We start from the raw sequence: 14,129 nt of genomic DNA, 5'->3' as shown, positions 1-14,129 counted from the left end.
CCTCCCCCTGGAAGTGTGCTACCAGGACTCGATTTCTTCGAGACTGCCTCCCTCCCTGCAGCCACACACGAGCCTGCCAGCCCGCAGCGCCTGGAATGTAAAGGCGTCTCTAGCGCCGTTGCCGTCCTCGCTGGGAGAGCTGGCGAAGGAGGGGCCGCGTCCGGGCCAATGAGCTGGCAGCCTCGCCCCCTCTCAGGACGCGCGCCTCCAAGGTTGAGTTTAGCCCTCTCGGCTGGCGGCGGCGGCGGCGGCGGCGGCTGCTCTATAGAAGCGAATCTGTGATTGAGCTGCATGTGGAGCCTGAAGGGTGGACGGAGGACCTATGGAGGGCGCAGCTCGGCGTGGCCTCCGACCGCGGCTGCCGTCATAAAGTGCTTGCATGGTTTGTAAGGGTGGGGCGGTGGGGGAAGCAAGCGGGAAAATAGCGTCCTGTTGCCCTCGCGGTGGAAGCTGCATTGCAGGGTTGACAAGGGACAGGAACACTCTAAGCATGAAAAGAAGAAGGGGGTGCATGAACATGAGCAAAAGAAGGGTGATACAACCCCTACAGAAGGAAAAAAATGTGGAGACTACTATTCCTGTTCATTCTTAATATCCCCCTGTCTCTGAATCGCTTGATCGATGCTAACTTTGACTCTAACGTGTCAATGTCGCTAGTAGCTCCTTTTCCCACTGGCAGCCTCCCCGCCTTTTCTGTTGCAAATATGTTAGCAAACAGTGCCGTATCCGACAGGCGTAAAAGCAGCGTGCGCGATGAAACGGTTAATGGTTTGCTAGGGAATCGGAAGAAGGGAACATGAAACTACTTGTTGGACTCAATTTGCTGGTGAAAGGGGATGGCAGGGAGGAGTGTGTGTGTGTGTGTGTTACACGCATGCTTTGTTTTGCAAAGGATTTACATGGAATTGTTAGGATCCCCTCCCCCAGTTATTCTAAAGTAAAAGGTGGTGGGGCATGAAGAATAAATAATCAGGTATCTTTTTTGTTTCTTCCTACAGCATCACCCCCTCAAGGAAGTTTTAAGTGACTCGTAGATGAGCTGCCCAGCCTTCAATCAGGAGACCTGGAGAATGTGTGCATGTCCAGTATAATTCACCTAATCGCCTTCTGTACGAAAGAAGGAGGCAAATCCCATCTACTGATTTGTTGACTCAGTCGGGCCTGTTAGAAGCAAGTCAGGAGCACGGAGGAATTTCTCCCTCCCCCTCTTCAGGGCTAACCCCTCTCTTTGTCTACAGGATAAAAGATGCCTGGTAAGTGGATTTTCCACCCTCCTCCTGTTCTCTTTAAAAAAATTTCCTGTAGAATGTAGAATTTTTTCTGTAGAAAAATTTTTTTTTATATGCAAGGTATAATTTTCATTATACTGAGGACAGTTGAGCAAGTGGGATGTATGCCTATTACTTGGTACAAACATAGCCTGAGCATGAATTCGTTCTTTTTTTAGTGGTTGTGGTTTACTTTTGCCCGTTACAAGGATTTTTTTTTGTTAAAACTCAGAGATGTCAGAACCATTTTATAGCTGTGCTTTTATGAATTATGACAACATTCCATTATTTCATTTTCCATTCAGGTGCTGATGGAGTTTGTATACCTGCTTCCCAAATCTGTCCAAGACTATTCTTGCAGAAGCAAACGTTATCATAACTAAAAACCTGTGCTCCTTTTTTTATCCCTCATTTCAGGACAGGTACCCCAAGAGAACGACCTGTGGGTTCACAGAAGTTCTGTACCATGTAATTAACTGAATAAAAGAAATTACTCTTCTCCAGTAAAATTTCACTTTTTCACAGGTCCACCAAAAGTGTTTTTTAAAAGCACCCAGGCTTGTCTTACATCTCAAGCAGACATTAATACATTTTCTGTATATTTTCTGCATTCTGTTGGGTGTTTGGCACCATATATACGCCCTGACCTGGATAGACCAAGCTAGCCTGATCTCATCGGATCACGGAAGCTAGGCAGGGTTGGCCCTGGTTAATAGTACTTGGATGAGCCACCACCAAGGAAGTCAGGGTCACAATTAGGGTTGCCAGCCTCCAGGTGGGACCTGGGGATCCCCTGGCATTACAGCTCATCTCCAGACCACAGATATCTATCCCCCTGGAGAAAATCGCTGCCTTGGAGGGTGGACTCTATAGCATTGCACCCCACTGAGGTCTCTGTCCTCCCTAAGTTCCACCCTCAAATCTCCAGGAGTTTCCCAACCTGAATATGGCAACCCTGTGCCCCCATCCCCTGCCAATGGCCAGGGCGGACATGGCAACCCTAGTGGCAATGCCGAGACAGGCGATGGCAAGCCACCTCTGAACATTTCTTGCCTTGGAAACCCTCTGGGGTTGCCAGAAGTCGGCTGTGACTTGATGGCACACGCGTCCTCCATCTGTAGATAATTCTTTTCTTTACAGCTCAGGCCCAAGACTTGCTTGGACAGGGTGATTGGCTTGGCATTGGGTGTGATGTGTCCACTGCTGTCTCAGGCCCAGGTTCTTGGAACATATTACCAAAATGGTGTAGCATTATTACTATTGTACTGAATTGTAGACAGAGACAATTGGTTCATTTTCTTAAGAATTAACTCACGCTGCGGTGGCTCAAGTGGTTAAGACGCTGAACTGTAGGCTGTGGAAGATCGGTAGTTCAGCAGTTCGAGACCCGAGTGTGCTGCATGACGGAGTGAGCTCCCGTCTCTAGTTCCAGCTCCTGCCAACCTAGCAGTTCAAAAGCAAGAAATTGCAAGTAGATAAATAGGTACCACTTCGGTGGGAAGGTAACAGCGTTCCGTGTGCCTTGGTGTTTAGTCATGCTGGCCACATGACCACGGAAATGTCTTCAGACAGCGCTGGCTCTTCGGCTTTGAAACGGAGATGAGCACCGCAACCCTAGAGTCGGACTCGACTGGCTTTCGAGCAAGGGAACCTTTACCTTTACTTTACTCTGTTTCTCGATGTCTACATTCATACACGTCTGCTGTTTGAGGAGCCTACCATGTCAGGGAGAGAGAGAGCCATCCCCATGCATGCAGATCCTGGGGCCAGCTTCCTCTGCGGGGCAGTTTAAACCATCCCTCAGAAGAAGCTCTCCTAGCAGGGATTTAAACTTTAGAGGCTTGCTGGGTTGAGTTGCTGAGTCGTGCTGCAGTACTGGTGCGAGATGAGTCAACCCAGCAGGGATTTAAACTTTAAATTCCTTCTCCATTATACCCTATGGGGATGGCGCTGCCCATAGGGTGTAATGGAGCTGAATATTTTCAGGTTTCCCGAGTATTAACCCGAATACCAGCACAATATTGATACTGGTATTAGGGAACATTCTGGAATACTGAATATTTTCAAGGTCAGAAGTACCCAAATCCGAAGTCAACTGAATTTTTTGCTCTTGTGCACCCCTAGTAAGAAGATGCCCAGTTAACCCTCTTTGCATTGCATTTAGATGATTGTTCTGGATGTTTGTTTGCAGTGACTGACCAGGCCTTTGTGACCCTTGGTACCAATGATGCTTACTGCCATGGAGCTCTGGTTCTTGGGCAGTCCTTGAGGAACCACAGGACATCCAGAATGCTGGCAATACTAATCACACCCCAAGTCTCCAGAGTAATGAGGTAAAACCAGATTCCCAGATGCAATTAACATGATAGCAATGAAGTAGAAATGGGAATTATGCAATTACATGATTGCAAAATAACAGCTTACAGCATATTGAATTGATATTGTAATTCCCAGCTAGTCAGGGTAATTAAATAGCGTGTGGCTGAATGGATTATTTTCTTTCTTGTTGCAAGCTTGGTTTAACTCTCTTGTAAAGGTATCCTTCCACTTGTGACCCTGTACTTGTAACTGCTTCTTGTGCTGGAACTGAGCAGAGGCCAATGTACCTTCATAGCTGCATGAACTGCAGAACACCACTGGAAAGTGTTTGAATCTCAGCAGTGATTTCCAGATTCTCATGGAGTGGCTCAGAGGTTAAGATGCTGAGCTGCAGACATGAAGGTCTGTAGTTCGGCAGTTTGAGACCATAGTGCCGCATGTAGAGTGAGCTCCAGTCTCTGGCCCCACTTCCTGCCAACCTAGCAGTTTGAACGCAAGAAATTGCAAGTAGATAAATAGGTACTGCTTTGGTGGGAAGGTAACATCGTTCCGTGCGCCTCAGCGTTTAGTCATGCCGGCCACATGATCACGGAAATGTCTTTGGACAGCGCTGGCTCTTCAGCTTGGAAACTGAAATTAGCACTGCCCCTTAGAGTCGGATTTGACTAGCTTTCGAGCGAGGGAAACCTTTACTTTTAACCTCTCTATACTATAGTAGGTTTTGTATATTCCTGTTTCAGCTTGAACTGGCAGGGACTGACTAAGAGAGAGATCTTGGAATCATAGTAGATAACTCATTGAAAATGTCAAGACAGTGTGCGACTGCAGTAAAAAAGGCCAACACTATGCTTGGGATTATTAGGAAGGGAATTGAAAACAAATCAGCCAGTATCATAACGCCCCTGTATAAATCAATGGTGCAACCTCATTTGGAATACTGTGTGCAATTCTGGTCACCACACCCTAGAAAATATATTATACCATTGGAAAAAGTGCAGAAAAGGGCAACTAGAATGGTGAAAAGGCTGGAAGACTTTCCCTATGAAGAAAGGTTAAAGCGCTTGAGGCTCTTTAGCTTGGGACGACTGAAGGGTGACATGATAGAGGTTTACAGAATTATGCATGGGATAGAGCAGTTGAAGAAAAAAGTGCTTTTCTCCCTTTCTCACAATACAAGAACTCGTGGGCACGCAATGAAATTGCTGAGCAGTTGGGTTAGAATGGATAAAAGGAAGTATTTCTTCACCCAAAGAGTGATTAACACATGGCATTCACTGCCACAGGAGGTGGTGGCAGCTACAAGCATGGACAACTTCAAGAGGGAGTTGGATAAACATATGGAGCAGAGGTCCGTCAGTGGCTATTAGCCACATGGTATGGATAGGAACTCTCCGTCTGGGGCAAGTAATGCTCTGTATTATTGGTATTGGGGGGGGAGCAACAGTGGGAGGGCTTCTAGTGTCCTGGCCCCACTGGTGGACCTCCTGATGGCACCTGGTATTTTTGGACACTGTGTGACAGAGTGTTGGACTGGGCCATTGACCTGATCCCACATTGGCTTCTCTTATGTTCTTATGGCTACTAGACATCCGAAGGGAGTATACATCTGAATAACTAGGGCTTTAACAGTGGCACAGAGTCTACATACTACCATGGGCATCTGGTTGACTGCTGTTGGAAACTGCACTAGACAAACCTTTCTTCTGGTCCAGCAGGGTTGCCTTATGTCCTTCTCACACGTCAGGCATCTACTACAGAACAACCCCTGTGATACTCTCCAGCTCAGCGTGCTGTCACTGTTGAATAGACTATTTGAAGTTAAATGAGTCTAAGAAATTCTCATGATGGATGATCAGTTATGTGGATTATCAATGTATATAGGAAGTTCTCTCTCTGAGGAAATCAAGCTTTTCTCACTGTTTACTTCCCTTGTGCTTTTTCTACACCTTTCAAATGAATGACACATTACTAATTCCAGCTGCTGAAGTTTTAAATATTATAGACTTTGTTAACGATAAGAGAAGACCACTAAAGGCTCCCTATCTTGTGTTTTTCCAGAGCTGTCCTCAGCAACATATTTGATTCTGTGGTTGATGTGGATGAAATCGATAGTAAAGATGCGGTGTGCTTGGCTCTGCTGAATAGGCCAGAACTGGGTGTAACCTTTACCAAGCTTCATTGCTGGACACTTACTCAATATAGCAAATGTGTCTTCATGGACGCAGACACTTTGGTAAGAACGGTGATGCCAGAAAGCTTATGGAGGTTTGGCCTAATTGATCAGTTTTTGTAACAATCAACAAACTATGCCTGCAAACCTTGGAACATGTTCCAAGTTTTGCAGGCATAGTTTGTTGATTGTCGTGGGACTTGCGGTAATGTTAGAGAAGTCATTTCATGCAGTGTTCCCACTGCTCGGGTATCAGTGTTCCCCCTAAGCTCCACAGTGTTGTGAGCAGAAATTCTTCCTTATGACTGAAAAAAGCTAGTAGCATTAAACTTGTGAGCGAGTCTACATTTGACTATCTTTTTGGAAGATTATTTCCATAACTTTGTAAAAGTCTCATTCTTTTGAACTATATTTAGGCTATATTTTAAGAATAATTTAAACATTATAAGAGAAAACAGAATCAAGTCAAATTTCATTACAGAAAATATTGTCCTCAATGGGGGTAGTCCAAGCCTCCAGAGAACAGGTCTACCCACCCCTTTCCACTATATTGGTAGACCTGGCCTCCGGAGAACAGCTGTACCCACCCTTTCCCACTATATTGGTAAATCTGGCCTCTGGAGAACAGGTCTCTCTGCCCCAGTCCACTATATTGGTAGACCTGGCCTCAGACTGTCGCCCTGCACTGAGCCTTAGAAAACATACCAGCACCTGGGGGGGGGACGGGGGGACGACGACTCTTGCAGTGTTTTTTTAGTGAAATATGACAACCAGCATTACAGGTCAAGTAGAGGTAGAACAATCACTGTCAGAACCCTTCCTAACATAAACAGGAAGTTGCTTAAATGTTATCAATCTGCCCAAACTACTTATTTATTCAAATATTTATATCTTAGTTTTTCTTGTGACTCAAGGCAGCTTACAAATCATACTGAAAAGCATAATCGGGTGTGCAAAAAAACCCCACCACCCTGATTTCCCCCCGGCTCCGTTATAGCCTATGGGGACCATTGTAGTCAATGGGCCCCATAGGTTATAATAGAGAATCAATCTGGGGGTATCTGGTCCTGGGGGCCCCCTGTTTTTTGAGGTAGAGACACCAAATCTACAGCATAGCTGCTGGTACCTCTCCTCAACCCTCCACCCCCCAAGTTTCAAAAAGATTGGACTGGTCCAGTTCTATGAGCCCCAGAAGGAGGTGCCCCATCCTCCAGTGTTTCCAAGGAAAGGAAAAATACCTTCTCAGTTCACTTGTAGTCTACGCTGCCAGCTAAGTTCCCTGCCATGCCAGCTAAAATGTTGTGTGCCAGCGCCGCCTAGCACAGCTTAGAGGGAACTTTATGACATCTTAGTGAACAAGCCCCCCCCCCCGCCATAGGAACAAATTTTAACTATTAACTGAGGAGTACAGTACAAAAAGTAGCTGTAGAAATTGCTCATCCAAAGAATGTTCTGATCTGTAACTGAGACAGAAAGTAGTAAAACTTCAGTGGTTGAGCAGCTTGAATGAAAATGTATCCCATCGGCACATGTTTCTCATGTCCTCCGTGGTGGTGGAAAGTGCCATCACTGCAGCTGACTTATGGTGATCCCGTAGGGTTTTTAAGGCAAGAGATGTTCAGAGGTGGTTTGCCATTGCCTGCCTTTGTATACCAACCCTTGGTACTATCCAAGTGTTAACCAGGGCCAATCCTGCTTAGTTTCTGAGATCTGATGAGATCAGGCTAGCCTGGGCCACCCAGGTCAGGGTCTTGTAAATCAAATTTCTCATGTCCACCATAGGTACTGTGCAATGTTGATGAGCTGTTTGATCGGGAAGAACTCTCAGCTGCTCCTGATTCTGGCTGGCCAGACTGCTTTAACAGCGGCGTCTTTGTTTTCCGTCCTTCTTTAGAAACCTTCAACCTCCTCCTGCAGTTCGCGAATGAGTGTGGTAGCTTTGATGGTAAGCGTTATCCGACCTGCTCCTTGTTAAAGTTAAGGTTTGTGTTGTGAAGTGCATTGCGGGATGTTAACTTCGGAATATTGACAGTACCATAGGAAATTTACCCGCAGATACTGTTGCGGAACTAGGCTGTACAAAAATAAAACAATTAGCTGCCTTTTTTTAAAAAAATGGCCACTTACGTGTACAGCTCCACTGCTGCCCTTTCAACATTGAATACAGGGCCTTCCAATCTTGCTGAACCTGAGGGAACTTTTGGAATGTTGGGAACAGGTGCCCCCACAAAATGGCTTCTGTGGGAGGCATTACCTTCTGGAGCCAAGCCCATGAAGTGGGGAGTTGCTTCCATCAGCCAGGAGGGGCACCCATTGGCAGTGTCCTGCCAAGTGCCCCCAAACCCTGGAATGGTCATGTGTTAATGGGGGTTTCAACAGATGCTTAAACATGTTCTTTCATTTTTCTCGAATATCCTTTATTCCTGCTCTCGTTTTGATGTGTCTCATTCCAAATATAGCAAGACATCTGCTGTTTGTTCAAATACGACTTAGTTTGCTATCTTTGTACATTTAGTGAGGGGAAAAAATCTCCAAATATTTGTATTTATTTTAACGGCAACTGGTAAATTTTGTTGGAAAATTTCTTGTTTGAAATTTACGTACCACTTACAACCATCCCTACTATATACCATCAGTGTGAAAATGCTCATAGTTTGGTATGAGTTTTAGACAATGAAATATATCTGGATGGGGCTGTGACATGACGGGGCTGGATGGGACTCCTGATGTGAAGGCCCGGAAAAAAACTGGAAAAATTCGGAAAAAAACCCGTTTTTTCCCCTGAAGCTTTTTTGTTTGTTTTCCGAAAAATTGGAAAAATTGAAAAAAGAAAAGAAAAGAAATTGATTATGGAATGTTTTATTTTAACATGATAAATAAAATATTTTAAGACAAGGTGTTCAAATATTTTCCAAATCATTTCTAAAATATATAATGGTATCAGATTGATCTAATTTCTGTGCACTGAGGACAAGCAAGTCCTAGGTTACAAACTGAACTCTCCAATGCAAGAACAAGATGCATTTCTTCCTTTAGGAGGTGCGATTGTCAGAAGAAAATAAAAAGGTTTCAGTTTTGTTTTTGCATGTGGGTGGGTATTCTGTTTGTAATAATTGTTTGGGTACACTATATTTTTAATATGCTAGTTGTGATAATTTCATGCCAAGTAAAAATGTCCATAGTCATTTTTTATGTTCCTAAAGTAATAGAATGACTTTCAATCTAAAAAAGACAGAAGAAATGCTAATGTAGCATTTTTTTCAATTTTTCCGAAAATTTCCGTTTTTCCGGAAAAAACGGGAAAAAAACGGGGTTTTTTCCGAGCTTCAAAATTTCTGGAAATTTTACATCTCTACGAGTCCTGACATGACTGTACTACAATGCACAGCCCTAAATTACCCACAACTGTCATGCTGAATAGCCTGTGAATTTCTCAAGGTGCATCATGCACACACTTGAAACCCTATCACGGGTCCAACAGTCTAGCTTGATTGTATTGCTTCACCTTGCTGGGTTTTTTGCCAGCAGCCAAGTGACAAAAGGTGCTTAATTTGTATGTGAAACTTCCTGGGGAAAACTCTTTGGACTAGATTGTACATTAATGACCTGATTTCTCAACTTATGGCAACTGAGCTGGATAGCATCCTTTATTTTTTATTTGGTATTTAAATTTAGTGGAACTTGGCTGTATGGAGGTGTGAGGTTGCTGTGTGGTACAATCACAGCTGTAAGGTATATGAGCCTTGTGATTCCCAGGGCATCTCCATATGATGTTTTCAAAATGATGCCGTGGCATAGTCGTAGAGCACTTATTCCAGACGCTGCATGTCCCTTGTTCAGTCTCTAGCAGTTAAAAGGATCAGGTAGTAGATGATGTAAAATACCTCTCTACCTGAGACCTTAGAGAGCTACTGCTGGTCATGGATGCTGTAGTGAACCTGATAGACCAATGGTCTAACTTCAGGTAAGAGGAAGGGAGGAAAACAGGTAGGGAAAAGGTGGCCATACAAAATGTGGTGTTGCTGTAAGTTGTTGGATTATCGGAGAGCAGAGATCTTTGGGCCCTGTTTTGAAATGTGCATCTTCTCCAGGTGGGAACTTTGGGGCAGGTTTGTTGTTCTGTTGACATGAGTAAATTTGACTTTGAACCATTAACTTTAGCCTATGTTAGAGTTTGCACACTCTTGTTTTCAATTCTTTAGGAGGCGATCAGGGACTGTTAAACAGGTTTTTCAGTGACTGGGCGACAACGGATATTAGCAAACACTTGCCATTTCTCTATAACCTGAGCAGCAATGCTGTCTACACATATGCCCCTGCGTTCCGATAGTAAGTATAAAAATACACTGGGTGAATGGTCGCAGTAGTCTGTGGTGGCAGTCCAGGTAGCCCAAACATGCATAGCCAACAAAGTGGGCATGACAGTTCCATCCCCTGGATGACACTTGGTGCTCTACCCTACATGCATCGGTTGGCTCATGCCCTGGTGTTTTGGGATGCCATGGCATGGATGGAACATTTTGCACCAGCATTTTAATAATAATTAATTAAGTGCCTTCAAGTCCCAACTGACTTATAGCAACCCCTTATGGGGTTTTAAGGGCAAGAGATGAGCGGAGGTAATTTGCAATTGGCTTCCTCTGCATAACAATCCTGGTCTCCTTGGTGATCTCCCATTCCAAATACTAACCCTGGCAGACCCTGCTTAGCTTCTAAGGTCTGATGAGCCCAGGTTAAGCTGTGTTATTCAGGCTGCTCAGCATTTAAAAATGGTACTTCGTATGAGCCTAAAATAACTTTTAAAAAACCCAAACCTTGTATTCTCATCACAGTTTTGGCAAAGATGCAAAGGTAGTCCATTTCTTGGGATCAGCAAAGCCATGGAGCTACAGATACAATCTTCAGACAAAAACTGTTTTAGAGAATGGCTCGGCATCAGTATCTGAAAGTCAGCGTTCCTTTCTTGAACTCTGGTGGGAGACATACAGTTCCAGTATATTACCCTTACTGGAAAAAAATCAGGAATCGCATGAGTCGGAGCTCCAGAAAGAAGAGGTAATATGTTTTGAAAAGCTGTATTTTTTGTTCCTTTTCCATGCCTCATTATTTTCATGTGTTGTAGCTGATTAAGCTGTCAGTCTAGTCTGTGCAGGGAGGAACGTCCTTATACAGCATCTTGTCTTTTAAGTACATGATACATAGTTATTAGGTTTTTATTGGGAAAGTAGCATAGGGTCTATTAAAGTGTGCAGACACCATGTAGAAATGTAGTGAGCTTGTGAATTTAGCCTCTGCGGTGAAGTGTTTGTTAGGGTACATCTCAAATATTGCTGTGGATCAACGTAAGGGAATGGGTTAGTGTCCAAAACAAAGATTTCAGTGGTACTCACTCACTGTTTTGTGGAGAGATTTAGGTTGGTAGCCATGTTGGTCTGAAGCAGAGTCTATAAGCTTTCATGATCACACATGCTTCTTCAGATAATGTATCTGAAGAAGTGTGCATGCACACAAAAGCTTTCACTTTTGAGCCTTTTGGTCTTAAAGGTGCCACTGGACTCAAACTTTGTTTTGCAGAGAGACACATTTGCAGTTTACCATCAGCCAAAACAGTTGCATGACTGCTGCACACCCTGCACACTGCCCAATCTGCTGTGGGTGGGTGGCTGTTGGAGGGGATTGGCCCTTTACTTCCATCCCTGGCATGAGGCCCACAGCTCAGGAAAGTTTAGCAACGTACCCATCCTCCAGTCTTTCCAGGAGCAACTTTTCAGTGTGGGAATCACCTGCTAACCAGAATTCCCATTGGGAATGGCCTTTCCCAGTTTCCTAGATCATGGGGTGAGTACCACATTGAGGACTGGGGCTTCAAAGAGCCACAGACAGCATGTCAAAGAGCCACATGTGAATGGTGAATGGGAATCACTGGTCTGTAGTCTTATATGTGGCAAGGAACTGAATAATGATATCGCTGTTCTCCAACCTTTTCAGTTTTTTTAAAAAAATATAAGCCAATAAAGAATGAATCAATGTAATACTTATTATAATTCTAAAAAAGTTGCTCCGACTCTGCTGTGGAGGTAGGAATATATGTGGAAGCAGGCTTTTACATATCACTCAGGTGTGAGGACCTGAACTGGATTGCCCACCTGAGTTATTGGTGCCTATCAACACACCATTGTTTCGAATGGGGCTAGAACTCAAAGTTGTGTGTCCCAATCACATTCTAGCACAAGTAGTCCTCCACAAATAGCATCTTTGCCTAGAATTGGGTTGGGGAGTACATGTGTATATACAGTAAAATCTGTCAGAATAGAGTGATTCCCATTTGAAATAAAATGTGATCTTTCGTAGAAAAGGAGAAACGGTATTTTTGCTGATGCAGTACGTATTATTTTTTGTTAGCTGGACTTGAGTGAAAATCAAACTGAATTTGAAGAAGGATCTTTTATCTCCAGCTATCCTTTGCCTATGTCAATAGATACAGAACATGTAATAGAAACTCCTGTAGATTCGTCTGCTGAATTCTCTGCCAATAATGTAAGTTTTTAATTTTATTTCACTCTTTCTGCTAATTGGGTATGGAACCATGATTTAGAAATCTTTCAAAAGTTACATTGCTGTGTATTTGGAGGCTACACATTGGGTTGATCAAAAACTTTGTCTGCTTATCTTCAGCTGTACCTCATATGCAAGTCTCTGATTTTTTAAAATCTAGTAAATTTTTAAAAAATTGAAATTCCATTGCCGAAGAAATACTATTAATTTAGCATTAACGTAGTAAATAACTTGATATAAAATGTTTTGTGTAAAAATTGGATGGCTTTGGCTAAGAGGGAGAGTAGGAGGGTGAGCATATTATCCAGAAGACCTGCTTTGTTCTCGGAGAAATAGATATATCTGTGGTCTGTAGACCAAATGGAGAAACCTGGTGACAGGCTTTGTGTGTTCTCTTGTCCAGAGCCATCCCAGGATTAGTGTCTCCTGTCTAGAGGGTAGTGGGCATCATCTGTTTGTATGCAGTCTAACCCTAATTCCACTCACACAAAAGCATGTTCTTTTGATTACATAGGTGTTTGTTTCTATATAAGTGTATTTTTAAAGGGGGCACTTCCAATTTCTAAACATGATTTTTAAAGGGGTCCTTTATCTGGAGCCCTAAGAGGACTTAACCTGAAATCATGGCATAGTCACAGTGCTCTTATCCATTGTGGCATCTAGACCAATTAGGTGTATGCCAGCTAAAACCTGCAGGCTACTTTAACCTTGAAGTAAAACACTTACACCAAAAGTTTATGGGTTTAGCAGTTGGAGCCTTTAATTTGTGCTAAAAGCAAAAACTGACCAGAATATGGAAGAAGATAGATTAGTAACCAAACTTAAAATTGTGGCTCTATTTTTCAGCAGCTTGTACAGAACGTGGAGAGCAATCATGATATCACAGTTGCTGAGCCCAGCCAGTCATCCACACTGCCTGTCGTCCAGCCTGTCCTTCAACAAACTGTAGAAATAGTAAGCATACTTCATTATGAGAAACTTTTAGTCCCAATATTTATCTGCATTTAAACTAGAACTGTGGTTCCAAAATGAATGTTATCTATATTGATATTGGCTCATAAAAAATCTATACAGGCAATTATGTAGCAACACAGTCTGTTCATTTTGTTCCATCTCCAGAATGATGGAGAGAGGACATCTTCTATGTTTTGTGAATTCCCAGCCTCATCGATGCTGGTATGAAACAGTCTCAGATGAGGGCCAAGTACCTGCTCTTGTTTGCTGGCAGTATCATCTTACAAGTGGCACCAAGAGGAAGGGGTTGCTTCAAGGTTCCTAGACACCGAGTCTGGGTCTTTGGCAGACAGCCCTTCCTACCCTATGGACTTGGTGAGCCTGGAACAGGATACAAACTGTGCCCTAAAGGGGGAGACTAACAAGTTGGAACTGGGTTAAGGTTATGTAGATTCTGCGCAATGAGAGTACCTGTAGAAAATAGAGGTCATCCCCATAACTGCAGTTCAGAGTCCCCCACCCACAATTAAACTTGCCTTTCTGATTTCTCCAGTTTCTACTGAGTTATTATATTTTTCCTTTTTTGTAGGTGGGTGGAACATTCCACTTTGGCACCTGTGAAAAAGAGAATACACAGGTAAGAAAACTTTCCCCCTTTTAGGATGGAGCTGTGGGGATGCAGAAGTGCAAGGCAAATCCCCCCCCCCCTACACACACACAAATATTCTGGTTTGGGATTTACAAAATTCTTCCTCTCACAAGTGACATCAGAGGCTCTGATCCGCCGCTGACTGGTTGTCGCCGGGTGACATCCCAGATGCAGGGATGTCACCTGGAAGTTACGTCATCATGTCGGGGGGGGG

The 14,129-nt window shown here is 43.7% G+C and overlaps 1 protein-coding gene across 1 annotated transcript in view; it reads left to right on the top strand.

Annotated features, from left to right (window-relative positions):
- Positions 1-246: 246 nt before the first annotated feature.
- Positions 247-14,129, top strand: part of GYG2 (glycogenin 2) — a 16,328-nt gene continuing 2,445 nt past the window's right edge. The window contains exons 1-10 of the mRNA XM_015426519.1: positions 247-382; positions 999-1,253; positions 3,460-3,601; positions 5,646-5,820; positions 7,540-7,702; positions 9,960-10,086; positions 10,590-10,812; positions 12,160-12,294; positions 13,159-13,266; positions 13,856-13,903. Of these exons, the coding sequence (XP_015282005.1) occupies positions 1,247-1,253; positions 3,460-3,601; positions 5,646-5,820; positions 7,540-7,702; positions 9,960-10,086; positions 10,590-10,812; positions 12,160-12,294; positions 13,159-13,266; positions 13,856-13,903 (1,128 nt within the window). The 5' untranslated portion in view covers positions 247-382; positions 999-1,246. The remainder of the gene's footprint in view (positions 383-998; positions 1,254-3,459; positions 3,602-5,645; positions 5,821-7,539; positions 7,703-9,959; positions 10,087-10,589; positions 10,813-12,159; positions 12,295-13,158; positions 13,267-13,855; positions 13,904-14,129) is intronic.

The sequence above is a fragment of the Gekko japonicus genome, unplaced genomic scaffold, assembly GCF_001447785.1.
Source record: "Gekko japonicus isolate JY-2015 unplaced genomic scaffold, Gekko_japonicus_V1.1 scaffold1206, whole genome shotgun sequence".
NCBI lineage: Eukaryota > Metazoa > Chordata > Lepidosauria > Squamata > Gekkonidae > Gekko > Gekko japonicus.
The sequence above is the reverse complement of the archived record's forward strand: the minus strand, read 5'-3'. Positions and strand labels throughout refer to the sequence as shown.